This window comes from Lutra lutra, chromosome 9, assembly GCF_902655055.1.
Source record: "Lutra lutra chromosome 9, mLutLut1.2, whole genome shotgun sequence".
Taxonomy (NCBI): Eukaryota; Metazoa; Chordata; class Mammalia; order Carnivora; family Mustelidae; genus Lutra; species Lutra lutra.
In genome coordinates this window covers 15,064,274-15,091,829 of record NC_062286.1, presented here as the reverse complement: position 1 = coordinate 15,091,829, position 27,556 = coordinate 15,064,274, and the positions used below count along the sequence as shown (strand labels likewise).

Genomic DNA, 27,556 nt, shown 5'->3' with positions numbered 1-27,556 from the left:
CTGCTATAACAAAAGTTAAAAAAGATAGCTTGACTTTTATTAGGTTATATTAACAATAAAGTATTTAATGTTAAAAGAAACAAAAAGAGTTTTGTGGAACTTTGTTTCAAATGTTCTTTTTAAGTGTCTTAATTGCTGAATGATGTTAATGAGTTTATATTTTATTTGTTTTGTCTAAAATGTAAATTACTGAGTTGTAAGATACCTGTAGAGTTAGCCTCTCTAGCTGCAGGGTCTAGACATACGTCAGTGGTGAGTTCTGCCTCAAAAATTTTGTCAATTAATAGATGAATGAGTAGTAGAATTCTGATAATTTGGTTTTCTCTATTGTGAATCAGAGCAGTTATCCCCGTAATAATGGCATTTTCAGGTACCTTTATTCTCAGTCCTGTGCTTTCTTGAGTAGGAGAGAAAACTGAAATTACTAAAAACCCTGGGTATTAGGACAGTGTATCCTACATAAATGTCATCAGTTAGGTGTGTCTGATGATGCAGAAAAGAATGTTGCTATAGAATATCCAGAAAAGTATTCTTACTGAGTAAATACTAAGTAATTATAGCTATAGATAATAATTAAATAGTTAAAATGATTAAAAAGTTTTAGTAATGCAAATTTTAAAATCACGTTTTTGGAGGAGCTTTTTAATAATATGGTAAAATATGGTAAAATTTTTTTTTAGTGTTGTAAACTTTAAATCAAGTTTTTGGAGGCATTTTTAATAATATGGTAAAATGTACATACTATTTAAGTGGGGAATTCAGGGTGCAGAACTATATATAACACGGTCACGATACTTACAGCAGCTCACACATACATACAGTTTCATAGAACAAAGATGTTAGGAGATTACATCAGACTATTGAGATAGATTTCCTATGGGTAGTAAGATTATAAGTAACTTTACATTTTTGTGCTTTCTAACTTTTTTTTTTTTACTATGAGAATGTGTAACTTTATAACCAGAAAAATACAAATATTACTTTTAAAAAGATAATTGGATCCAAAATGTACTTTTATGATTTTCCCCAAATACTTTTTTTTTTTTAGATTTTATTTGTTTATTTGACAGAGATCACAAGTAGGCAGAGAGACAGGCAGAGAGAGAGGAGGAAACAGGCTCCCTGCTGAGCAGATGTGCGGCTCGATCCCAGGACCCTGGGATCATGATGTGAGTTGAAGGCAGAGGCTTTAATTTAACCCACTGAGCCACCCAGGTGCCCCACCCCAAATACTTTAGAAATGAGAGTAGGGAGAGAAAAGCTCTGATTAAGTAGATATTCAGAAAGAAAAAGAAAATTGATTTTCTGAAAATGGAGTGTAAGCCAGATAGGTATGGTCAGCTTTTGTTGTGGTCTCTCTCCTCACCACTGCCTTGCAAGGGAGCTCTGTTTTGGATCTCGCTTCCTGAACTAACGAATGGCCAGCTTGTCTGGGGTGTTTCTTTGGAGAGGTATGTGAGAGCGCTGTGAATGTGAGATTTCCCTGAAGCCTCTAACGACGACCATTGATTATACCATCGGTTGCTCTAAATGTGTTTTTACACACTGGTATGGAGTTTGTTCCAGAACTTGACATTTCTGTAAAGTTGCTACTGTACTGGGAGAAGGAAAGAGTGCGGTAAGTTCAGGACCTGGTTAAAATTCAACTCTGCGGCGTGAGCCAGCGAAACACTGGTTTTTTAGCATCCTTTCTGGTTTGTAGCCTCTGTCCCTGTGTATATTTCAACGAAAAATGACTGTAACCACCGGTCAATTTAATACTCTATATCCCTGTGGAGTTTTGTAAATGAAAATATAAGTGATTTCCTTGGTCTGTGAAATCTGAGAGTAATGTTCTGTCCTTACAGGAAATAGCACAGATGTTTGTGAGGGTTGGAATGTGTGAACAAGCAGTGACTGCATTTTTGAAGTGTAATCAGCCAAAGGCAGCGGTAGATACCTGTGTACATCTCAACCAAGTAAGGAACTGAAAACGGAAGTCCCTGTTCATCCTCTGAGGCTGTCGCCAGTGTAGGGTTGAGGTGAATTTTGTGAAAGGAGCTAGATACACTCTTACTTTGCTGAGGACCTAGAAAATGTTGGAGTTTGCACTTACCTCTTGAAGTGCTACCATTCAGGGTGACCCGCTCATAACTAACTCAATATGGGGACAAACCGTATGCTGCTAGTCTGGCAAGTTTTTGTCTGGAAGTAATTTCATAATCTGTATTTTATTAGGGTTTTGTTTCCAAAGAAGGACTAGTTGATGGTCATTGCAAGAGGGAAGAATTGAGTTACCTTATCAATATTTATTTTGGCAAATCTGTTTTCCTGTCTCTTTATAGAAAACATATATTTGGAATTTTTAAGATCTGGAATTTAACTAAAAGGGCAGAATTGTGGAAATTGCTGAATATCAGTGTATTCTTTTAAGTATTGAAGTATTTTATAAAACTCCATTTACTTTTTAAAAATAACTTTTAAATGTTAAATCTGATAGAAGATTTTCTTAACTGATTACCTATTTTGTTTTACTGTAAGCAAATGTAGCTTTTTCTTACTCCTTCTTGGTACAAAACTGAATTATAATATTGTGATTATAAACTTCGAAGTTTTCCTTTTCTGATGTATTTCCTAAGCAAATCAAAATCTTACATCATTTAATCATTTTGACACACATTTAACTTATAGAATCTATAGTTGCTCTGATTTTAATTAAACTTATTTAAAAAAATATACCAGTTTTTTAAAAATTTTGATGTAGTATTTTTAATTACTATAAACTTAAAGCTTTATTATATGAACTTTATGACATCTGTGACTATAAATGCTTGGGTAACTGAATGGTATATTTTTCCCTCTAGTGGAACAAAGCTGTTGAATTAGCTAAAAATCATAGTATGAAAGAAATTGGATCCCTGTTAGCGAGGTATGCATCTCATTTATTGGAAAAGAATAAAACTCTTGATGCCATAGAACTCTATCGGAAAGCCAATTACTTTTATGATGCTGCTAAACTGATGTTTAAGGTAATATAATAATCTTGGTAAGTATGTGATATGTTCTAGTTACCAATGTTTTCTTGTGTATTAAAGAAAACATTTTCCATTTTCTTTGAAAACAAATACTTGTGATAGCAAAATCCTTCTGGTTTTATTACTGCTGTATCTATGTGTTATCTTAGTATCGTTACCTTTTACTAAAAAGTCTGTTTATTAGTGTTAGCACCTTATTGGTACCTAAACAATTGAATATTAATCCTGAAGTTAACAAAGAATTAGAGAATTTTCAGGGACCATAAAGTATAAATTCCCTTAACTGGGAATTAAATCCTGTTGATAATAGAATTTTGAGTCATTTTAAATGTACATATTTTAAAGACATTACATTTTTTTATAATATGCATTTGGAGGGAAGATGACTAGTATATGGTAATGTATGCAAAATTTACGTTGTGTTCTATTTTTTCCCATTTGAGTTAATGAAAAAGGGAAGGGAAAACTCTCCTCAGTCTTCTAAATAAATCTTCATTTCAGAAGGCTGTACCATGTTAAAGTCCTGTTATTTCAGTATACTTGGAACATCACTTATAAAATCTCATGGAAAATGCTTACCCCTTCCATGTAAACTTTCTTCATTGTGACTTAAGAGCATTTGTAATTTTCTGAGGTTGTTATGAGTTGTAACTCCATGGCCAAATGCTAAGGAAAGAATGGAGTCCTTAATAAGCTAAAGAGAAGAACGTGGGTTTTAAAATATTTATCATAAATGGGTGGTACTTATGTTCCATCCCACTAGTTTTCTCTTTTTAGAAAGATCAAATTTCAGAAATGATTGTACAAATATAATTTGATTAAGGAATGTCTTCCCATATCCTTTAAATGTTTAAAGATTGCAGATGAAGAGGCAAAGAAAAGAACCAAACCGTTACGTGTCAAGAAGTTGTATGTCCTATCAGCTTTACTCATAGAACAATACCATGAACAAATGAAAAATGCCCAAAGAGGAAAAGTTAAAGGAAAGAGCTCAGAGGTAAGGTAGAATGTCACAGAACATGAAATCACCTCATGTGTTTAAGGGAAAAAAAACAACAAACAATCAAACTTCTCTTTATGGACAGGCCATTTAATTTGCTTGCTTGCATTTATTTTCTTAAATGGGAGGAGGAAAAGGAATGACTGACTTGAAATTAATACTCAAATTTAGAAATTTCCACTTAGGAGTACTGAAAATGTTTTCTGCAAGACTAATCTGTAGCCTTTGCTTTCTAACCAGTGAGTTTTAGAAACTTTCCTAGAATATGTGTATTATTTTAGGTATAATGAATCTCTTATTAAATTAAAGTTTATACTCCATTCTGTTTTCAAATTTGATCATATCATGGGTCATGGTGTATTGTGTGTTGGATCACCACGATGTACACTTTTACTATCTTACCGTTTTATTTGCCAGCTACACCTGAGTAAAGCTGAAAGAAATTTTTTTTTAAATATATTTTTTTAAGATCTTATGTATTTATTTGTCAGAGAGAGAGAGCGAGCAAGCACAGTCAGGCAGAGTGGCAGCAGAGGCAGAGGGAGAATCAGGCTCCCCACCGAGCAAGGAGCCCGATGTGGGACTCGATCCCAGGATGCTGGGATCATGAGGATCATGACCTGAGCCGAAGGCAGCCGCTTAACCAACTGAGCCACCCAGGTGTCCCAAGCTGAAAGAAATTTTTGATTATACTGGCTTAAAAAAGATGAATTCTAGTGGGGAAGTTAAATCTGTAATGATGGTTTTGTAATGATAAAATCTGCTTACTTGGGTATTTTAATGTATAACCATTTCAGAAGCTATCTTTATTGGAGTGACAGTCGTGGTTGTGCTGACAGAAAATGTGGGTCTGCTTGACTCATAGGCCACTTCTGCTTTGGCTGGTTTGCTGGAAGAGGAAGTTCTGTCTACAACTAGTCGTTTCACAGATAATGCTTGGAGAGGGGCCGAGGCTTACCACTTCTATATACTTGCCCAGAGGCAGCTCTATGAGGGATATGTTGACACTGCACTGAAGACAGGTGGGCATATGACCGAAGGTATAGAATATGTGTAGAAATGATCACTTGAATATGAAGGGCCAGCTCCTTCAGTTTGCCCATATGTTAATTTCAATAACATTTTTATCTATGGGTTTATTTTCATGTTTGAAATTTGCTATCTGTAATTTGTTTAGTGCTTTCCCCTTTTTGAAGCACTTTTAATTTTTTTTTAATACATAAAAAGTAATAATTATGGTTCACATTAAAATTAGGTGTTTGAGATAAGCAAAAAAACCGTCTGTAGCATTCACTATTCTATTCATTTAAAGTTAAACACTTAATAGCTCAGTCCATATGCTTTTGAATATCTATTTTTTGTTTGTTTTGTTTTTTAAATAATATCAGGAGTATAGCAGGCCATACTTTTATGTCCTTTTTGAAAAACATTGATATGTTCTAAGATATTTCCATATTAATAGCTTTCCATAGCATTTGCTTTTTTTTTATTAAAATGACACTGATGTAAAAAAAAAATGACATGTAACAATCTAAGTCAAAACAGAAAAAAATACAAAGAAAAAGGTAAAATAATCTAATAACTTGTAAAATAATCTTCTAACTCCGACATAATGATTGCTAACATTTAGATGAACTTCCTTTTAGACAATTTCTTCACTCCTACAAAATTGTAGATAGTTTTCCTTAAAATAATATCATTCATGTTGTTCAGGAGCTTGCTTTATACCCTGTGGTATATGTTGCAGTCGTGTTTCCATGTTGACAAACAGAGATCTGTGTTATCATTTGTATCAGCAAGGGGACTGTAAAGCTTTTTTAAATTGGTTATTATACACAAGAACCATTTTTGTTTTTGTATATTTATAACTGACCTTCACTTAATTTTAACTGATTGCTATGTGGTATAACTTATGCAGTTATGTTTAAAATGGTTGTATTTTATATAACTTATGCACAATTTCTAGACTTATAAGGCAAATTAGAACTTTAGCTTGAGAGTTTTTACCTACTGGATGAAGAAATCCATATACAATCTATTAATTCTGTAATATATTTTAAAGAAAGATTGTATCTCTAGCATAGAAAAGGTGAAAATGAGATATGGCAGCTGTCAAAATAAGTTTTCTGAACTGACAACTTAATAGGCTCATTTTCACTTTTTTTTTCCTCAAAGTTCTGTTGTTTTGGTAAGATAAGCAAAAAAAAAATCTGTTCAAAGACATGCAAAGAAAAAACATGATTTCATGGTGCTTTGCTTTTTTACCAAAAGGAAACATGATATTATCTTGAAAATTATGACTAACAGTATAATATTAATTTACTTTTTCTGGAAGGCCACAGAAATTTTTAATATATTCATATGAAAAAAAGATATGTTTTGACAATTTTTATTTTTTTGTCTGCGTGTGTACTTCTAACCAGTACAGCATGTGCGTCATTTGGTGGTGTTGAGTTTTGTGGCACCTGAGTTGTTGGCTAGCGTTACAGAACTATGAGATCACATAACTTACTTCCTTCTACCAGTCCTTTGAACACCCGCCATTGTTTTTTTTTTTAAAAGTTCATGTAGGTTAAATTAACACAGCTTAACATAGATTCCTTTTCTATGTATGATCATGATATTTCGATTACTTTCCAAAATCTAAATTGTCCTCTTTTACCTAGCCCTTCACCTGAGAGACTATGAAGACATCATCCCCGCCGTTGAGATCTACTCTCTGTTGGCGCTCTGCGCATGTGCCAGTAGAGCTTTTGGTACTTGTTCAAAAGCTTTTATTAAACTGGAATCTTTAGAGACCCTCAGTTCAGAGCAAAAACAGCAATATGAAGATCTTGCTTTAGAAATCTTCACGAAGCATACTCCAAAAGATAATAGAAAATCTGAATTGGACAGCCTTCTTGAAGGGTAGGCTGATTGTAATTAATGTATATCATTCATCCAATTAGAAGCTGGGATTTCTGTAAGTTTAATAGTGTGATATAATAATATAAGCACTGAATTTTGAAGTAATTTTCCTTAAGATTATACCCTATGTTATTTAGTCTTTTAAGTATATTAATGCTTTATTTTCTCATCGTAAGAAAAGTTTTTAATAGAAACTTGCCTGGAGATGTTTTTCATTCCTAAATTTTTAAAGTGTAATAAGTAGTTTAAGTAATTAGAAGTTTTAAAGTATAATTCATCATTTTTCTCTTTGTTTTTACAGAGGGGAAGGGAAACTGCCAACCTGTGTTGCCACGGGAAGCCCAATCACCGAGTACCAATTCTGGATGTGCAGCGTGTGCAAGCACTGTGTTCTGGCACAGGAAATAAGTAACTACAACTTCTGTCCCTTATGCCATAGTTCAGTGGGATAAAGAAATGACAAATTCCTATGTCTGTAAAATACATGTAGCATATATCCATAGCTGTGACTGTATATATAATGATGGACTTTCATACATTTTATATGAAAACCAGCATCATTATTACATAGTTGTGTTACACAAAATTATATATATACATAATATATACACGTATATATATCATACAGATGTTATATCTACATAACATAATTTTGTGTAAATATACTGCTATGAAATAATGATGCTGATTTTCATATAAAACATATGGAAATCAGTCTTATTTCCTATCTATCTGTTACGACTACATGATAACTATGAAAATATTCCAAATAAGAAATTTTTCTCACCGTTTCAGGCTTACTGACTCATCAGAAACCTTGGCGGGGTTGGGTGATGAGAAAGCGGGAGTGGGCAAAGTTGAATTTAGGGAATTGACATAATCTGTATTAGAAGGTTAAACAATTGTAATATTAAAATGATCTCTATTGTTAGCTGTGTTTCATTAAATAAGTATCAAATGCCTTCTATATTTTATTTTCAGAAGTGAGAGGCACTTTAAGATATTTTTTTATAATTTGAATTGTTTCTAATAGCCTTATTTTTTTGTATAGCTTTTCCTTTTTTATCCACCCTTTTGGCCTCATCTGAGAGATGGCATTTAATGTGACTCTATATTATGTAGAAAACTTGGCTCTTTTTATAATGATAAAATTTATACAACAACATCCATTTTGTAGTTACAGTTTTAGTTGAAATATTGTCTCTAAGGGCCCTTCCTTTAAACAACTCTAGGGTGCGGGGAATGATTCTTTCTGGGTCATGTGTCTGTTATGACGTATCATCATTAATTAAAAAAGAAAAAATGGTAACCAGCAATGGGTAATTTCTTAACCTGTTTAACTAACAACGTTCTCTATTTATTTCTCATGAACTTCGTCCTTTCATTTTTGCGGCTGCAGGCTAAACTCTAGCACTGTGTCATCACCATTATTTGCTCAAGTTTGGCTGATGCTTAGTAGAGGTAATGAATAAAAGTATGCCGCATTGCTATTGCAGCTGTGATACATAAATTAGTCACCTCTCTCAAAGTGCTATGTGTTGGGTGCTTTAGAGACAAATTAAGCCTGTCGCAGATTGAGAATAGTGAGCTCTGAGAAGAGGTTTAGAGCCTAGATGAGTTTTCGGCAGTGAGCTCATATGCCTAAATAAAATGAGAGGACCAGAAGTCTTAGAAGTCTCTGTGTTCAAGGGCCTTGTGGGAAGTTACCGTAATGCAATGTTAGCCTCCAAATATACTACAAAGCAAGCCATTCTAGAAGTCATGGAGCAGAAAAGGGTACAGACCAATGAAGATGCTTTAAATAACATGGTTTATTGAATCAATTTGAAATGCACGGTGATGGACAAGGAGAAAGTGACTGGGCAGTTTAACACTGTTGTTAGGGTAAGGTGTCAGTGGGGTAGAAAGATTACATTACCTGAATCCTGAGTTATGTTCTGTCTTGTGTCCCGACTCCCATTCTGCCCAGTCAGCTTCCCCCACCCAACCCCGATAGTATGGCTATAAAGAGGACTGGAGCTGAGGTTTGATCCATATGACCCAGTCATATGGAATGTGCCTGAAGCTAGTGATGGACACTTGCTCTATAGAAGAGGCCATGGGAAAAGTATACCAGGTCACAGCCGCAGGCTACCAGTCTGCTGAGTGGTCATGGATTTGATTGGATTGTATTTCTTGGGCAGAGGACTGGCCAGAGTAAGTGTCATCAATGGCTAATTATATCAAGATCTCACACATATCGAACACTTTATAGGTCTTATGCATATTACTGTGTCATGAATAGTATGTTGGTTGCCTTTATATTTTTAGTGCCTCTTTAATATGAGGTATGGTCATACATTCATAGTCTACTTACTTTGTCTAACACACCTCATAAATTACCTACTTATTAAGTTTAACACAGTTTCATCTAACTGATTTGTTTTCTTCTATGACTAGCACAGGATATTCTTCCAGATTAGAAAATCACATACTAACAAAAGGATCAACCCTAGGGAATATATCTCCTGTTGAACATAATTACATCTTTTTTTTTTTTTAAGATGCATTTATTTATTTGAGACAGAGAGAGGGAGGGAGCATGAGTGGGAGGGGCAGAGGGATAGGGAGAGGGAGTCTTTCTTTTTTAAATTATTTTTATTAACATATAATGTAGTATTTGCCAGGGATACAGGTCTGTGAATCATTAGGCTTATACATTTCACAGCACTCACCCAATGTCCGTAACCCAGCCACCCTCTCCTATTCCCCTACACCCAGCAATGCTCAGTTTGTTTAGTGAGATTAAGAGTCTCTTATGGTCTGTTTCCCTCCCAATCCCATCTTGTTTCATTTTTCCCTTCCCTACCCCCCCCCCCACAGCACCCCCATCCTGCCTCTCAAATTCCTCACATCAGAGAGATCATATGATAATTGTCTTTCTCTGGTTGACTTATTTCGCTCAGCATAATACCCTCTAGTTCCATCCATGTCGTTGCAAATGGCAAGATTTCATTTCTTTTGATGGCTGCATAGTATTCCACTGTGTGTGTGTGTGTGTGTGTGTGTGTGTGTGTGTGTGTATCACATCTTCTTTATCCATTCATCTTTTGATGGACATCTAGGTTCTTTCCATATTTTGGCTATTGTAGACGTTGCTGCTATAAACATTCGGGTGCACGTGCCCCTTCGGATCACTATGTTAGTATCTTTAGGGTAAATACCCAGTAGTGCGATTGCTAGGCCATAGGGTAGCTCTATTTTCAACTTTTTGAGGAATCTACATGTTGTTTTCCAGAGTGGCTGCACCAGCTTGCGGTCCCACCAACAGTGGAGGAGGGTTCCCCTTTCTCTGCATCCTTGCCAGCATCTGTCCTTTCCTGACTTGTTAATTTTAGCCATTCTGACTGGCGTGAGGTGGTATTTCATTGTGGTTTTGATTTGTATTTCCCTGATGCCGAGTGATGTGGAGCACTTTTTCATGTGTCTGTTGGCCATTTAGATGTCTTCTTTATAGAAATGTCTGTTCATATCTTCTGCCCATTTCTTGATTGGGTTCTTTGTTCTTTGGGTGTTGAGTTCTTTATAGATTTTGGATACTAGCCCTTTATCTGATATGTCATTTGCGAATATCTGGGAGAGAGTCTTAAGCAGACTCCACACTGAGTACAAAGCCCTTCGTGGGACTTGATCTCATGACCCTGAGATTGTGACCTGAGTGGAAACTAAGAGTTATATGCTCAATGGACTGTGCCCCTTACTTACATCTTTCTATAAGACTTTCTCTTTTCAGGATAAAACTATTCTCTGCTTCATCAGTGGAAGAGAAAATCTTAAGGATGTAGGGTGAAGGATTCCTTCATGCAGAAGGATTGCATGTTCAGAGTTCTGATTCTTAGTCCATGGTCTAATTCCTGATACATCTTTCTCTTTTTCCTTTCCCATCCCAGGAATCAGCTGAGCACTCGGTTAGATTGTCATTCCTCTAGACCTTACTGTACTTGTTGATTACATTCCCAGTTACTCCAATTCTAAAATCAGCCGTTGGCTCCTCAAGCCTTTCCTAACATATTTTTGGGAACTCTCTTTCGGAGACTTCTCATTTGCCATGAATTCCATGTTGCTTGAACCCTAGAATTTTTCTTCCAACAAATTATTTCAGATAGATCCTGAGTTGCTGTTACTACCTCTTGTTCAGTTTAATTCAGAAACCACAGTCTCTGAAAACTTTTAAACTTTGTATACCTAATTATCTATATGTAGATGTGTGTATACAGACATATCTTTTCTATTATTGTGACAGCTTATGCCTGTTTGGTATTTATATCTCTGAAAGTTTTAGTAATCTGCCATAATGTCTTGGGGGCCTTTGTCTTGCTTAAAAATAGTACTAGGGAAAGACCTATAGTATGAGTTGACCTAATTCACTTTGTTCAGCATGAAGGAAATTTCAGGATAACCCACCAACAAACTCTGTCCTGATGAAAGGAGCAAACAGAAGTAAAATTGTCTGTATGTAACAAATAGTTGGGGAGAAGTTGGGCAAAATGAAGCATATATTGAAGACATACAATGAAGCAGTTATATTGTTTCTCTTCCTGTAAGAAGCATGTCTGACTCCATTTAAGTAATGCTGAGTTGTTCTTTGTCACAAAACTTGGCCTGAATTATGTGAAGTTTCAAAACAGAATTATATTACATTTCAGAGTTTCAAAATACTTCGATAGGTCAAAGTATTGAGATGATGGGACTAACTGATAAAGTTTATAGTGATAAGCAATGTGCTTATCAAGCAACCGAATAACATTGTTGACCTGCTATCATGCACAAATGCTGATTTTATTACTTTTTTTTTTTTTGCTAAAATACATTTTGAAATTATCTTTTTGTATTCTAAAAGCTTAGATTTTAGGTTTTGTGTGGCACTCAGTAAAAAAAAAAAAAAAGAAAAAAGTATTGATGTAAAAATGACTTGTATTTATCCCATTTCCTTTATCTATAACTTAAGGATAACATGGTATTTGTTTTGTTTTGATTTAAATGTTCTGGTGGGGGTTGGTTAGGAAAGTGTTGGGCTTCAGAGTGGACAGGGGAGAAAGGGACAAGGAGGTCCAGTAGATGTATAATGTCATATTTTGCTACCAAACAGAAAAAACAACTTAGAAAGGTAATAGGTAAATGTCAGATGACTGGAGATTGCAGTGAATTACTCTAGAAGTCATACAGAGTTCTCATTTAGAAATGGGGAGAAATTATTTTAGCAGACTTTTAAGAGAACATGGGAAATACTTATTTGATAATGTTGTAGCTCCAAAATATTGCTACTGAGTTTCTAAAATAAAAATGACAATATTATGTTGCCCCCTACTGTCTATTCTTACGATTATTCTCATTATTTTTAAAGAAATTATTTTTTGAAAATAAACATTTTTAAAGAAAAGTAACATATATCCAACTACAAAAATACATAAAGAGCTTTCATGAGTGATGAGAAGTGAAAATGGCCTTAATAACCTCTTTAAAATTAAAGGCATTAATTTATGTTTTAGTTGAATTTAGGAGAAGGAAAAAACAGGTCAAATTAAATTGCTGTTACTGCAAGTTTTCTTCATGACATTAAAAGACTTGGAGTTAATTTTTTATTTACTCATTTCTTATTTGGCATAGCTTAAATTTCTAGTTCGTAAAATCTAGAAAAAATGGGATACCACTCACACATCCTGTCATAGCTAAAACTAAAATTACTAAGTAGTGAAAGGATATGGAACAACCGAAACCCTTATACACTGCTGGTGCAAATGCAAAATAGTAGACCCATTATGAAAAAAGTTGAGTTTTAGAAGTTCTCTATATATTCTGGGGGAAAATGTATGTATATGTGTGTGTTTGTGTATTTTTTCCCCCACTGCCTTAGTCAACAAGAGAGAAGCTTTACTGAGGCCATGGGGCTCAGGCAAGTGGTGGCCCTATAGGGGAAGGAGGAGCCCAAGAAGGGACTTTATTTGACTTTCTTCTCAGGACGTGGGTGGTTGGTGTCCCCGCAATTTTTGTAGCAGCTGACAGAATGAGGTTGCAGGCAAACTTAGCACTTCCAGCAGACTGTCTTGTTGCAGCTGTAATTTCTGGGTGAGCTGGCAAAGGGGAGGCTTGTTGATGCCACTTGCAACGCAAAGCACCACCTGCAGGTGGAGTCTATGAAGATGGATGAGTGGGAGGGACAGTAGCTGAGCCTGGCCCCAGCACCGAAATCCTACCGTAGGCTCTCCAGTGTCCTCTAGACCAGAGCTTCTCATGTGTGACAGAGACACTGTGTCAGAATCCTTTGTGTCTTAGCAATAGGTGGACACACCAGCCCAGCATCTCTCACATTTTCATATCAGACTCATGATTTTTGATGTTTTCTCCCATTCTCTGGGTTGTCTTTGTACAGTTTATAGTCTTAATGGCACAAAAGTTTTAAATTTTCATGAAGTCCAATTTGTTTATGTTTTCTTTGTGTTTGCGGTCATATCCAAGGAGTTGCCAAATCCAGTGTCACAAAGCTTGTTGTTGCCTTGTTTTGTTTGCCTTGTTTTCTTCTAAGAATTTTGTATTTCAGCTCTTACATTTAGGTTTTTGATCTATTTGGAGTTAATTTTTTGATATGATATTTCCATCCAACTTCATTCTTTTTCATGTGGTTATCTAGTTTTTCCAGCAACACTTAATTGAAAAGACTGTCTTTATGCCAATACCACAGTGTTTTGATTGCTGTGGCTTTGTAGTTAAGTTTCAAAGTGAAATGGATTCCCTTCGACTTAATGGTCCCTTTAACTTGAACATGGGATGTCTTTTCATTTATTTATGTGTAATTTTTTTCAGCACTATTTTGTAGTTTACATTGTACAAGTCTTTCACTTTCTTGGTTAATTCCTAAATATTTTATTCCTTTTTGATGCTATTTTAAGTAGAATTGCTTTGGTAATCTCCTTCTCTGGATTGTTTTTTTACATAATTATTACTTAAAAACACTGCACTTAATAAATCACTCTCTGGGTTTCCCTTTGGCAATTAACAGCCAGGGAATGTAAACTAACATAACAGACCGTCAGCACAAAATATTATTTAATGGATCCTTACACTATTCCAGAGGCCTGAGAAGTGTGCAGTCTAGGCTCTTGGAGCTAATAAATGGTAATCTGAATTTGGACAACTAAGCTCGAGGGATTTCTACAGTGTCTCAGAGTAACCGCAGCCACCCTCTCCCAGATGTCTTGCTAAGAGCGGACGCTGGAACCCCGAGGGGCGTTAGAATCTGCGGGCCCCTGAGCCATTCGTAAGAAACCAAGCTTGCTCCTGCTTCTGGCATCGTAAGGCTCCCTCCCCCAACAACTCGCTGTGACAAAGGACAAGCTCTTCGCAACATCAGTCGACCGACACGGAAACCAGTTTGGGCCCATCAGTCCACTGCTATTCTGGAAAAGGAAGCAGGCGGAACCGGCAGCAATAACGGCGCCGCATTTCAGAAGAGTCCGTCCAGGATTTCCCCGGCCGCCCGAGTTCCCCGCCGGTGCCGTGAGCTTGATCTCGCGAGATGATGGGTCCTCCGAAGGTACAAACTTGCCCCTTCGCTAAGCGCCGAGGTTTTGCGGTCAAATTCCGGAGTGCGGAAGTGGCTCTGTGGTGCCACCTCTAAACACCCAGAAGTCAACCCCCTTTGTCAACGGAACGCTAGGCCTCCGACCGCTATGGATGGGCAGCAAGGGCAACAAAGCCACGCGACGTTGGCACTCGCCCAAGCTCACTTCGAGAAGGGCGACTACGCCGAGGCCGAGGCGCTGTACTCCGCTTTCATTCGCCAGTGCGCCTGTGCAGGCTCCGTGGGATCGGCGCCCGGCAGGTAACTATCGCGAGAAGTGGGGTCGCGGCGCCTCCGAGACGTGGGTGGCTGGGGATGTCAGGTCCACGGTTCCGCCGCCTGAGCTCCCCCGGACCGGAGATGCAACGGGCGGAGCGTTTGTCTTTCCAGAGGGCGGCGAGGGGCGCGTGCTGCCCTCCCCCCGGGAGGTCTCCTACGTTACTCACTCTGACCTAAGACTTAGAGCAGATAGGGCTTTTCCACCTGCCATTTTAACGGGCGGGTGTCTGAGACCTGGAGATGGCGAGGTGACTCGCTAGGACCCGGGACCGCTACTCCGGTCGCCACATCACCGCAAGAGTGCTTCGTTTTTCGTGTGTGTGTGTGTGTGTGTGTAGTGGGGGAGGATATCACTCGGCCTAAATACTACCATTTCACCCCACAGTCATCCATGGATATTTCAAAAAATGCATTTCTAAATATTAAGGATTCTTACGGAAACAACCACAGTATCATTATTATTACATGATTCCTTACTATGAAATACGCAGTCAGTGTGTTGGTTCCTGATTGATTAGTAACGTTTAATAACGTTTTTGTTTGGCTGATGTGTTTTTTAGCAGTTGGTTCCAGTCAGGATGCACACCAGGTCTCTTCATCTGTAAGGCTCCCCTTCTTTTCCCCTTGAACTTTGTCGAGGAAGCCAGTCCTGTGTTTTGAGAGCTCCCATATTTTGGATTTGCTGAAGTCATTCCCCTGATGTCATTTAATACGGTCCCCTGTCTCCTACACTGCTTGTAAGTTGGTAGTGAAATCCTGAGGTTTGATCCGGTTCAGATCCAGTATTACGGCGATCATATGTTAGGTGGTGCCGTGTACCTCGATTAGAAAGCTTATAATGTCTTTCTGTGATATTAGCGACTTTACCTGCTAATACCTGCTTGCCCAGAGAGCCTTGGGTTTATGCCTGGATGTGTAGCATTTGATGGTCCTCCAAGTTTTGCCTTTGTTTTTGTTGATGGAGTGATGTGGACTAGAATGAAAAAACAGAGGAGTAGAATGAACAGCTTTTTGACGGTTTTGAATTGTCTGCACCATCACTCTTCTCTCCCTTCAAGGATTTGGTTTTTCTTGACAGCATGCCAGCTTGTCTTTTGTATGAGACTTACAATTTTATTTTCAAAGATTTTTAAAAATTTATTTGACAGAGAGAGACAGTGAGAGAGGCAACACAAACAGGGGAAGTGGGAGAGGGAGAAGCAGGCTCCCGGCTGAGCAGGGGAGCTCATCCCAGGATGATGGGGGGCTCAATCCCAGGACCCTGGGATCATGACTTGAGCGAAGGCAGACGCTTAATGACTGAGCCACCCAGGGGCCCCGAGGCACAATTTGCTAAACTCATGGAATTAAACCAGAAAAATAAAATTCCTCTCATGTTTTGATAATACACCAAGGTAACAGTTAATAGAAATTTCTGAACAGGCAATAAGACACTAGCACCATCCCCTGAGCCTCCCCCACCCCACCAAAAAAAGATTAGTAAACATAAAAAATGTAGTTTTCTATCATTTCAAGCTCAAAGAGTAGACTTAGCTACTAGGTTTCAAAAAGTATTCATCAGCAATAGGTATACTGACACCATCTAGTCTCCTTTGTACATTTAACCTAAGAGCACCCATGTGTGTTTATAGTAGATGTAATATCTGCTTCTTACCAGTGCAGAAAAGAAAACCTCCATGGTTTACTAGAAGGTCGCTCAGCATGCGTGAATGAACATTCTAATTTCCTTATAGTTCTGAAATTCTTCTAGGAACTCATGAATTTAAAATGAATTCTGTCATTTCAGATTTTTTTCCTTAAATAGGTCTTTTAGCTTAAATTTACTTTTTAAAATAATGGGTCACTGAACCATTTTGAAGAAGCATTTGCAATTTTTGCATGCCTGTCACTCTGAATGGTTTACATTTTCTTTTCATATCCCAAAGTGCAGCCTTAGTCATAAACCTAACTTTCCTTTTTTTTTTTTTTTTGCTAAAGCTTGCAAATGTAAAAAAAATCCACATTTGTATTAGGAAGTTAAATTCTAGTATGATAAATACTATCATTACAAAAATCTTAATATTATCAAAAACATTTCGGCTTCAGTAGTTAACCCACATCTTTAAAATATGAAGCAGTTTCCACATGAAAAATAGGCTTTTAGAATTTGTTGTAATGAGATCTAATTCTAGACCAAACTTTCTATGATCCTCGGAATATAAGAAACTCACAACAAAGTTTCGAAGCTTAAAAATTGACTGTCTGAAACCTTTCTGGAGTCCTGAGGCTGCATTTTTCTTAAAACCCTTTATGGGGCAGCAGGTCACCTAGTATTATAACAGAGAGAGTTGAAGCGAGTGTGTCCTCCTGTTCCTTCAGTTTCAAACCTGGTGCTTAGTGGTGTCTGGACGTGGTCTTGCACCCAGTCTCTGTCATAGCTCTCAGAAGCAAGTTTTCTCATGCTGCAGTAGTTTTGTCCATCGTTAGTAAACTTAGACTTGAAGGAGACCCCTGTGCATACCTCTTATGGTAGCAGTGGTTGCCGTGCCTGTCATATCTCAAGGATCTAGATATTAACAGAAGTCTCTCTTGCTGGCACTGACAGCAGTCACGATGTTTTCTGAGGACTGTACTTTGTACTGGGGGCTTAATGAAGAAATGACAGATGAGTGTAGCCTGCACCTGTTCTGTTTGATTCAAATCTGAGAACCAGTTAGGAAAAAAAGGAAAACAGGATTGTCTCTGACCTGGAGCAGAGTCCGTTCATGTTCTCTTCATGAATCGTCGGGCAGGGGAGGGGTGACCTGCTGAGCAGGTGGCTGGTCGGAGATCCCTTGCTGGAGACCCTGCCCACTCACAGCTCCTGGGGAAGCCTCTGGAGCTTTCAGAAGCAGAGTCCCTTCAGCACACAGGACCCCCAGAATGAGCCTGAGCCCTGATGTCCTCCTCGCAGGAGGCCAGTGTGGCCTTGCTGGGGCGATCGTAACTAAGATGAGAGGGAGGGCAGCTCCATCCCCTCCTTGGGCAACAGCATGTTGATTCTTCACTTTTGGTCAGCTTGTATTTCTTTACTGGTGAAACATGATTTAAAATCTCATTTTTGGTGGGATCACTTAAAAATTTGAGAATAACATTGATGATTCGGTTTGTGATACATCCCTTGCAAACTGGAGCTCTGGGCTGGCTTTTCCTCCTGGCTCAGGGTGAATCTGGTCTGTCTTCTTTGCCCTGCTGGCTGGCGCATGCTTAGAAAATGAATAATTTTTGAATGCTGCGTTCTGCGAAACAAGTTGACAGTGCACGGGGCTCTGAACACACTATAAAATGAATGTGTTTTTTGGACTGACAGGGTAGCGCTGCCACGCTGTAAGTTAGGTAAAGGGATTAAACAAGAATTGATTCCTCTGCCTCTTTTTTTTTTTTAAGATTTTATTTATTTGACAGACTGAGATCACAAGTAGGCAGAGAGGCAGGCAGAGAGAGAGGGGGGAAGCAGGCTCCCCATTGAGTAGAGAGCCTGATGCAGGGCTTGATTCCAGGACCCTGGGATCATGACCTGAGCTGAAGGCAGAGGCTTTAACCCACTGAGCCACCCAGGCGCCCCTGATTCCTCTGCCTCATTTCTTTGCATTTCATTTCTTTACTTGGTTTTTCCGGTGTAGATACCGCATGTCACAGGCTACGAAGCTGGACAATACCCAAAAGAGAATGAAAGTGGAAATGAGAGGAATTTGGTAACACACGTTTTTAATGTGAACTCTTTGTTTAAAGCAAATGCAGCCCTGAGGATTTGGCTACTGCCTACAACAACAGGGGGCAAATCAAATACTTCAGGGTTGATTTTTATGAAGCCATGGAGGACTACACATCGGCCATACAAGTCCAACCCACTTTCGAAGTTCCGTATTACAACAGAGGGTTGATACTGTATAGGCTGGGTAAGAATTTTCTTTTTTCCTTTTTGCCCTTGACTTTATGTTATGAATTCAGAGCCCTCAAATGCGAAACTAATGTAGTAGACATCAAGTCTTAATGTCACATAAAATTTGGGTGTAGTGCCTGGAACAAAGGAAGCATTTATTTTAGGCTTCTGGTAGGCTTTACAGTGGAGCATTGGGGTGAGGATTGGACCTGGAGACCGATGAGAGTGACCCCGTTACTTTGTGCCTGTGCATTCCCAACTGTGAAGTGAGCCCAGCACGGATGATCACCTGTGGAACTTTTCTGAGTTAAAATTTTTACAGGCACACAAGACAATGTAAAGTGAAGGGGTTTTAGATCCTTAGATCAAAGGACTGTAGGTACTGTTTCTTTTTTAAAGTGTTAAAAGGAATACCAATTTTCTGTTCCTTAAAGATGGGATTTTGTTGACCTTTTATGACGTTTTGTGCTATTTCTCTGTTAAATCTCAAGAAATAAACCCAGAGTCAATTTTAAGTGTTCATTTAAAGCTAATTTAAAATTTTAATTTTAATTATTCTGTAAGGGCATGCAAAATTACTTTGATATACACATCCATATATCATTATTAAGAAGAAAAAAAATCCTTTATTAGGTGTGGTTGAAAGCTCATGAATACAAAAGCACGTGTATCTGAACTTTGTTATGAATAATATATAGAAATACTCATTTTTATTATTCTTTTTCATTTTATGGGTCCTGGTACAGGATACTTTGATGATGCTTTGGAAGATTTCAAGAAGGTATTAGACTTAAATCCTGGATTTCAAGATGCTGCTTTGAGCTTAAAACAGACTATTCTAGACAAAGAAGAAAAACAAAGAAGAAATCATTGAAAAAATTTTTGCAAGTTTTAACTTACTTAAAATATTGACTCATGACCCTTATAATACCTGGCATCTCATTCTTTATAATGTAAAGTAGGTGTTGAGTAATTACTATTTTTTTTTTTTTTTGGGCGACAAGCTATTTTGATATATATTTAAGATGAAGAGATTCATGCCTTAGCACTGAAAGTTAAATAATATATTTAAAGTAGTTAATTTCAGCTCGAGCTACTGTTGAATAACTGCTTTTTGTAAAGTATAAATAAATAATATCAATGCATAGTTGTATATGATTACAGTAAAATATTTAAAGAAACGTGTGACATTTTCTTCATTAACGTTATATTTTTTATTATTTTCGTTCCCAACTTTTTATTTTAAAAATTTGACATCTGGGCGCCTGGGTGGCTCAGTGGGTTGGGCCACTGTCTTCGGCTCAGGTTGTGATCTCGGGGTCCTGGGATCGAGTCCCGCATTGGGTTCTCTGCTCGGCGGAGATCCTGCTTCCCTCTCTCTCTCTCTGCCTGCCTCTCCGTCTACTTGTGATCTCTCTCTGTCAAATAAATAAATAAATAAAATCTTAAAAAAAAAAAATTTGACATCTGGACTGAGCCACCCAGGTGCCCCTTCTCTTGGCTTCTATTCTCTTTTCCTTACTCTTGACTGGGGTCGGATGTAATATGAAAAAACCAAAAACCAAAAAACAAAAACCAAAACTCTGTGAAAGAATTTGTTTAGTTTCTCGAATTCAATGATTTTTCATCCTTTGTCAGAAAAAAAAAATAAAATCACTGAAGGTCAGATTCAGTACTTGCTAATTAGAACCCAGATGCTTATTTTTCTCTTGTCTTATTACTGGAAATAACTGAAGGATAATATATATAGATACATATATATATTTTAAAAGATTTTATTTATTTATTTGACAGAGAGAGATCACAAGCAGGCAGAGAGGCAGTCAGAGAGAGAGGAGGAAGCAGGCTCCCTGCTGAGCAGAGAGCCCGATGCGGGGCTCCATCCCAGGACCCTGAGATCATGACCTGAGCCGAAGGCAGCGGCTTAACCCACGGAGCCACCCAGGCGCCCAGGATAATATATTTTTATCTCTTAATCAAAACTTTAGGTGTTACACAGATTCTAAATTTCTGATTTGCTGAATAACACCTTTGTTATGTGCCTTCAAGATATTCTATGTGTGCTGTTGCTCCGATTTCTCCTATTTTAGCATTTCTACTAAAAATATACCCAAACTGTGTCATCTTCCAGCCTTTCTCTTCCTAAAAACAAGAGAGAAAGTTGTGGTTTGTTACAAAGTAAGGTAAGAGAGTAAATGGATAGAAGTTACTTCTGAGCTTAGAGAATTACTTTTACACCAACAGAAAACCTGGAGCTATTTATGCTTTTTTTTTTTTTTTTTTTTTCCTGAAATGCAGAACTGAATGAAGCCAACGGATTTACTTTCTGATAGCAAACTACAGTCGGCTGGTGGAACAGGAAATTCTTTCCCAGTCAGCTTTTAGTCATTACCGATTTTGCCCTCTCCTGGATCTTCTCTCTTTTTTCTGTCTTTCACTGACTTCTCGAACCTCCCCTCACTCACTACATAGTCATGCCCCCGACTCCCATCATTTTGCTGGTCTGAAAGTCTTTCTTTCTCAGTGGGTGTGGTGGAAGCCAACCTACCTTCAGGGCAAATCAATTTGGCATTTGCATGGATCTTTGTAACCTCTCTGCCAAACCTAATTCCCCCTTAAAACTTTAACTCAGTTTCCTAAACCTCTTTTTTGCCTAACAAACTTAATTTGTCCCTAAAAAATGTTTCTAAGTGAAAAGCCATTACGTGAAAAAAAAAAAGGCCATTTTTAATTTAATTTTTAAAAAAAAGATTGTATTTATTTATTTGACAGAAAGAGAGTGTGTGAGTGCATAAGCAGGGGTAGCGACAGGCAGAGTGAGAGGGAAAAGCAAGGAGAGGGAGAGGCAGAGCAGGGAGCCGGATGCCGGGCTCAAACCTAGGACCCTGGGATCATGACCTGAGCCAAAGGCAGACGTTTAACTGACTGAGCCACCCAGGCACCTCAAAATCTGTTAATTTTAATGGAAAAAAATTATGAATTCCATTTTAGCCCAAGATACCCAAATACTTTTCACAGTTAGAAAAATATATTAATTGAGCAATTAAGACAAGTGTAAGTAAGTACTAGCAATTTGAAATTACATAAGTACATTTACAATAATTTCATCAGGTGTAATGGCATGAATGCTTACTACACTCATTTTTTTTCTTTCAGTACAATTTTTAAAGGACTTAAGTGAGATATAATTTGCACAGCATACAGTTCACACTTAAAGTGTACAGTTCAATGTTTTTTAAGTGCATTCAGTTTCTCTACTGCTTTTAAAACCAATTTTTCAAGGTTTTTGGGTCTCATAGTCCTCTTGCAAACTGCACTTGCTGAAGTTATAACAGGAAAACACTTTTGGGGGGCGCCTGGGTGGCTCAGTGGGTTAAAGCCTCTGCCTTCAGCTCGGGTCATGATCTCAGGGTCCTGGGATCGAGCCCCACATTGGGCTCTCTGCTCAGCAGGGAGCCTGCTTCCTCCTCTCTCTCTGCCTACTTGTGATCTCTGTCTGTCAAATAAATAAATAAAATCTTTAAAAAAAAAAAGAAAAAAAGAAAAACACTTTTGGGCAAATGAAGGGCTACACATTACAGAGTCCTTCACAATAACAAAGAGCTTACAGACACAACAGATGGAGGGTCCCAAAGGATCCTCTCATCCCGCTAAGTAGTGCAACACCAACCGTGCTGGGGAAATGGGAGGGTATGCCTCGTCTGAGGCTAAGACACAGAAATTTCACTCTTCTTTTAGCACATTTTAATTACTGTATTTGAGTGAAGAGGTTGCTATTTACAAAAACTGTTGAGAAACATGTGGTATAACTTATCAAAATCCCAGTGAAAAGTGAACTGAACGATCACTACTAATTGTGTTATTGTGATAGCTTCCAGGTAAATTCATGTTTTGGTGTTTTCTGTATTTCTCGAAAATGCGGCAAATTATGGGAAAGTGATTCCAGTTTACATGGCATTTGGTCAGAGAGATTTGTTAAATTTCACATCTAACATTAGGGGACTTAAAAAAAAAACACTGTTCTTTTCAAAAAAGGAAAGAAGAGAAATATTTTTTTTTTTTTTTGAGATGCAAAGCCATTGGTAAGATTTAAAAACATAGTTTCTATCTCTTCAAATCATAAGGAGATAAAAGGACACATCCATATAGCAAAAGACAAATGAGAAACACCCACAAGGGAAGCCCCAAAAGCAGAAATTATGAGCTGTGAGTGTACATTAACGCAGTGAGGGAAGAACTCAGCAGGATGCTCCCAGGCTTGTGTCTGTCAGCATCTCATCTCACATGCAATAATGCAGGGAAAGTCTTATTTTTCATAGAGGATGAAGCCGAGGCTAAGAAATGCAGTAACTTGCCCAAAGTCCTGTTCCAAAATCCATGAAAACATTCGAAACTGTAGTTAGTATCAGTTGATTTTTGTTGTTGGCATCCACTCAAAGCAGACATGAGAACTCTTTTTTTTCCCCTTTGATCCTGATACAAAATTTAAATTGCCTGTGAGTTGTTTTAGCATCCATCAAGGTGAGTAGCAAAACAATATTAAAATTAGCTTTTACCATGGAACATTATTGCAATTCTAAACTTGCTTGTTGGTAATTTTCCTTCCTGATTGAAAACAGACACAGAAGATGGTGAAAAGCAGATTAAGAGCAAACTCCATTTGGAAAATGGAAACCCTCAGCTGCCAATATGTAAATTTGTATCTTATGTTAAGAAAAAGTATCCAACATCTATAAGCAAGGCAAAAGGAAGATTGCATAAACTTTCAATATGCTGAGCGCAGCCTAATAGACCCACCCAGGGGCTATTAAATTCTCTGAGATTACATGTAACTTACAGATTTTTGTCCAGAGAACATGCAACTGATTTCTTTCTGGTAGAAATGGTATCATGGTTTTATCACCCTGGAGGACATTATCTAGTTATGATTCTAGCTTAACCTAGTGACTTAATTCCCCAATTAGTCATTGACTGTAAATACTCAGTTCCTTAAATGCTCTTTGACCATCCGGCTGGTTCTCTCAATCATGAGTCAAATAGATATTTGTCATGTGTTCATTCTGTTTTCTTAGAAGAGTCATGCTTAGTTTTAAACAATTTATATTTGGACACTTCTATTGAGAAAACAAAACCAACTTTAATAGACTTTGCCATTATATAGTGTTTTAGTTCTCACAGGACTAAGAGAAAAGAGGGACTGGAATTTTCTACTGCCTGTTCATTTGAAATTTCAATGATTCTTGTTTGGATTATGAGAAGTTTAATTGAGCTCTGACTGGAGCAGAGTATGGGGAAGACCTTAACCTTAAACAGCAACACATGTAGGTACTCCTTTGAAAAGTAGGCGAAAGGGCAGAGAATGTAGAAAACAAAAGCCCCCATACCCCCCCCCCCCTCCACCCCCAGGCACTTTCCTGTTCTCACGTGGCAAAAGGGGCAAAAGGAACCACTCTGAAGTTGTATCTATCCTTCCAGACCTTTCTCGATCGATGGACAAGTACACAGACATATGTGTGCACGGCCATGCACAGATTAATGGCACACGTATCATTATTCAGTCATTTAAATGACTGCTGATCTGGGACATTCTTCTCAGTAAGAACATAGCAATTGGCCTCATTCTGCTTGGACCCATGATGCGTGCTGATTTTCTGATATAAAATTAATAAGGTATACGGTAATAAAATTTAAAATTTAATAATTAAAACCATACAGGAGGGCTAAGTGGAGACTAAGACCCCGACTCCTCCAGAAGTAACCGCTTTAATCAGAACAACTGGAAACAAAGTGTCAAACCGCTCACTTTCCTGCTCCCACCACTCACATCTTTAAAACCTCAGTTTGAGTTCTTTTCACCACATTCCTGTAGATCTGTGCCCTCTAGGCAATTTTGGCCAGTTTGTACCAGGAACACCTCTGACTGTATCCTCTTGGCACCACATCTTCCTGAACCTATTTCCACTTTTTTAGAGTGCTCTCTTTAAGATGGGAGTTGCGACAGTGCAGCCTGAGCTTGTCCCAGACAGGGCTCTCGGGGCTCCCCACTCTGCTCCCTGCTACCACCCCAGGCCCACAGGACCCCCTGCTCCCCCCCACCCCCAACCTTTTCGGTCTGCCTTGGCTCTCACCCTGGAGTGGCTTGTCTGTCCGAGGAAGCGGCAATTTCCCTAAAGGCCTTTGTGCAGCTGCTCCCTCCTGTCCCTCATTCAACCTCTGGCCCTCTCCTCCTTCAGGCCTTTGATCCTCTGTCCCCAGACGGTGGGACCCTCTTCTGACTGCCCTGCGGAGACACGCAAATCCCCATCACACACCTCACCTCTGTCTACCCATTCCACGCGTTTATTCCTTTTGTCTCCCTGTCTTCTCCCACCGGGAGGTAGGCTACCCCCTGGGTAGGGACCTTGGCCTGTTTTGCTCATGCTCCATCATCAGCGCCTCGCACGGAGCCCGGGACACAGAGGGTCCTCAGATATGGTGAGTGGATTAATGAGTTCATTATCAAATCTGCTTATTAAGTTGCTATTTAGATCTTACAGATTCATTGCTGGCCAGTAGGTGTGGGGTGGACAAGTGTTTGATCCCTTGTTTTTCAGTTGATCTTGAAAAGGGGCCTGATTTTTAGTTGTGTGTGTGTGTTTTTTTTTTTTTTTTAAACAGCTCACTGTTCTAGTTTTAGAGGAAGAAAGTCCTCTAAAAGACAAGGTTGATTCAGCAAGGACTTAATGTTTTAATAGGGCTTTATAACAGGCACCTGTTATGGGTTGAATTGTGTCCCCCAAAAGATATGTTGGAGGTCTTAACCATCAGTACCTCTGAATGGGATGCTGTTGGGGAAGGGGGCTGCTGTGATGTTAAGTAGTTGAGGTGAGATCATATTGGGATGGGGTACGGCCATTAATCCAATGTGGCCGATGTCCTTATAAGAAGGGAATTTGGACTCAGATGCAGGGGAGAAGGCCATGTGCATATGGAAGTAGCCACAAGCCAGAATCAGCTGGAGCCAGCAGGAGCTGGAGGAGGGCAAGGAAAGATCCTGTCCTGGAACCTCCAGAGGGAGCACAGCCCCTCTGACACCTTGAGGTCAGACTTCGAGTCTCCAGACCTGGGAGAAAATGCGTTTCTGTTGCTAGCAGCTCCACAGTCTGTGGTGCTTTGTTATGGCGGCCCTGGGAAACTGAGTCAGCACCTAATGTTAGTTCAATTTCTAAATGACAGATGTCTTACACGTACACCTTGGTGTGCTTGCATCCACAAATGCCACTCTGCAAGGAGGAGTAAGCATTTGGTGACAATGAGCCTATCAACTACAGATCTCCAAGGAGGGGGAGTGAAGGAAGGGCCCTCATTTCCCTTTCTCCTGACTGAATCAGGAGAGGGGCTCATGACCAGGGACCCTACAAAACATGCTGGTTTGCCCTGGCTGTATGCTGAGAAGTTCACAACCACCCTGTGTGCCTTCAAGACACTCAGCTCTTGGAGGACAGAGGCTCCTCTGGCTCGAGACTGGAAAGACAAGTGGAAGTCCTTTGAGGCAGCCAAGCGACAAGCCATTCCAACAAACCAGGTGAGACGCCATCCGAGCTGGCTGAGTGGCAGGACTGGGAGCTGTCACTGGGGCTCGCAGAACAATCATCATTTCCATTGTGAAGACCGGCTGCCAATAGACTCCCCGGAACTGGAGCAGCCTCTTGAATGGGGAGGAGAGGAGGCGGGCTGATGGAGTGAGGTGCCTGTACCTGGAGCCCGAGCCTGCATCTGTCACGGATACCAGCGTGTGACAGTGGCCAGCGTTGTCTTCTCTACCCTTGTTAACCTTCTCCCACCCTCCTGTCTCTGCTCCCAGTGTTCTCTCCCAGAACACCCTCTTTTCCTCATTTATTCAAGCCCTGCCCATTCTTGAAGCTTCAGCAACTACTGTGAACCCTTCTCTGTCAATATCAGCCCAGACTCATGTCCTTGTTCTCCAGGATTTCAGTACGATCTAGACAGAGCACCTTTGCCACTGAATGTGGTCCGCAGACCCATAGCATTGGCGTCAGCTGGATGTATCTCAGAGTGTGTTTTCGGAGTGTGTTTCACCGGCCCCCGGAAGACGCCGGTGCACACTGAGGCCTGGGGACCCCTTGTCTACATCATTCAGCTCAGCATCTGATTATGCTCTTCCATTTCCTGGGGGTTTGTGGCTCCCCTCACATGGAGCTGGGGACCCCGAGGACAGGAACCGCATTTGGATGTGTCTTTCTGGCACTTGGCCCAGGTGTAAGCCCAGGTGCCTGAAAGCCAGGGATGTCTGATCAGGCTCTCGGCCCTCATCCATTCTATTCATTCTATTTGAGCAATGGAGGAAGGAAGAGGAGGAAAGGACAGATGCTGGGAGACTTCCCTCAGCTCCCCTGACTCTCCCAAGGACTTGAGTTTCCCGGGGAGGGTGGGTGGTATGTTTCCTCTCTCAAATTGGAGATCACATTGGTACCATGGAATTTGGCATGATGGATAACATTGAGTTATCACGTCGGGGCCTGCCTCGGTCCAGGATTCCATCTGCAATAGTTTCATGTGGGGTTTCCTCCCTGGAAAAAGTCATCACTATTGAGCAAATCAAGCAATGCTGGCTCACTGTTCCTTTTTTTCTGGATCAATAGGTCCTTCGTCTGGGCAAGTAGCCGTGGCTAGCTCTGTTGGCTCACGGTACCCGTGAGAAGGATTTTCAGACATGACTAATGTATAGCCTCCTCGGGCTTCCTACTCACGGGCTCTCAGAAAACACTGCCGTGCTCTGTCCTCATCAATTACCACCGCAGCCAGCAGTCCCAGGCTGGGGAGCAGCCTGCCCTCGCCTCAAGTGCTCTTCCTCCTCT

General features: G+C 39.3%; 2 protein-coding genes across 2 annotated transcripts in view; both read left to right on the top strand.

Annotated features, from left to right (window-relative positions):
- The window catches only part of WDR35 (WD repeat domain 35), a 66,023-nt gene extending 57,786 nt beyond the window's left edge, over positions 1-8,237 (top strand). The window contains 6 exon segments of the mRNA XM_047746314.1: positions 1,848-1,958; positions 2,844-3,008; positions 3,871-4,011; positions 4,880-5,036; positions 6,681-6,921; positions 7,223-8,237. Of these exon segments, the coding sequence (XP_047602270.1) occupies positions 1,848-1,958; positions 2,844-3,008; positions 3,871-4,011; positions 4,880-5,036; positions 6,681-6,921; positions 7,223-7,373 (966 nt within the window). The 3' untranslated portion in view covers positions 7,374-8,237.
- Positions 8,238-14,431: 6,194 nt separating this feature from the next.
- Positions 14,432-19,626, top strand: TTC32 (tetratricopeptide repeat domain 32). The gene is made up of 3 exons (XM_047746761.1): positions 14,432-14,779; positions 18,548-18,714; positions 19,445-19,626. Exons 1-3 carry the CDS (start codon positions 14,628-14,630, stop codon positions 19,570-19,572), a joined length of 447 nt encoding a protein of 148 aa, XP_047602717.1. The 5' UTR covers positions 14,432-14,627; the 3' UTR covers positions 19,573-19,626.
- The last annotated feature ends 7,930 nt before the right edge of the window (positions 19,627-27,556 follow it).

Excerpts from the sequence above, each read along its gene's own strand:
- TTC32 (XM_047746761.1), top strand. The coding sequence starts at position 14,628 with ATGGATGGGCAGCAAGGGCAACAAAGCCACGCGACGTTGGCACTCGCC. Across the intron at positions 14,780-18,547 it reads GTGGGATCGGCGCCCGGCAG|CAAATGCAGCCCTGAGGATT; the intron begins GTAACTATCGCG and ends CTTTGTTTAAAG. Across the intron at positions 18,715-19,444 it reads GTTGATACTGTATAGGCTGG|GATACTTTGATGATGCTTTG; the intron begins GTAAGAATTTTC and ends GTCCTGGTACAG.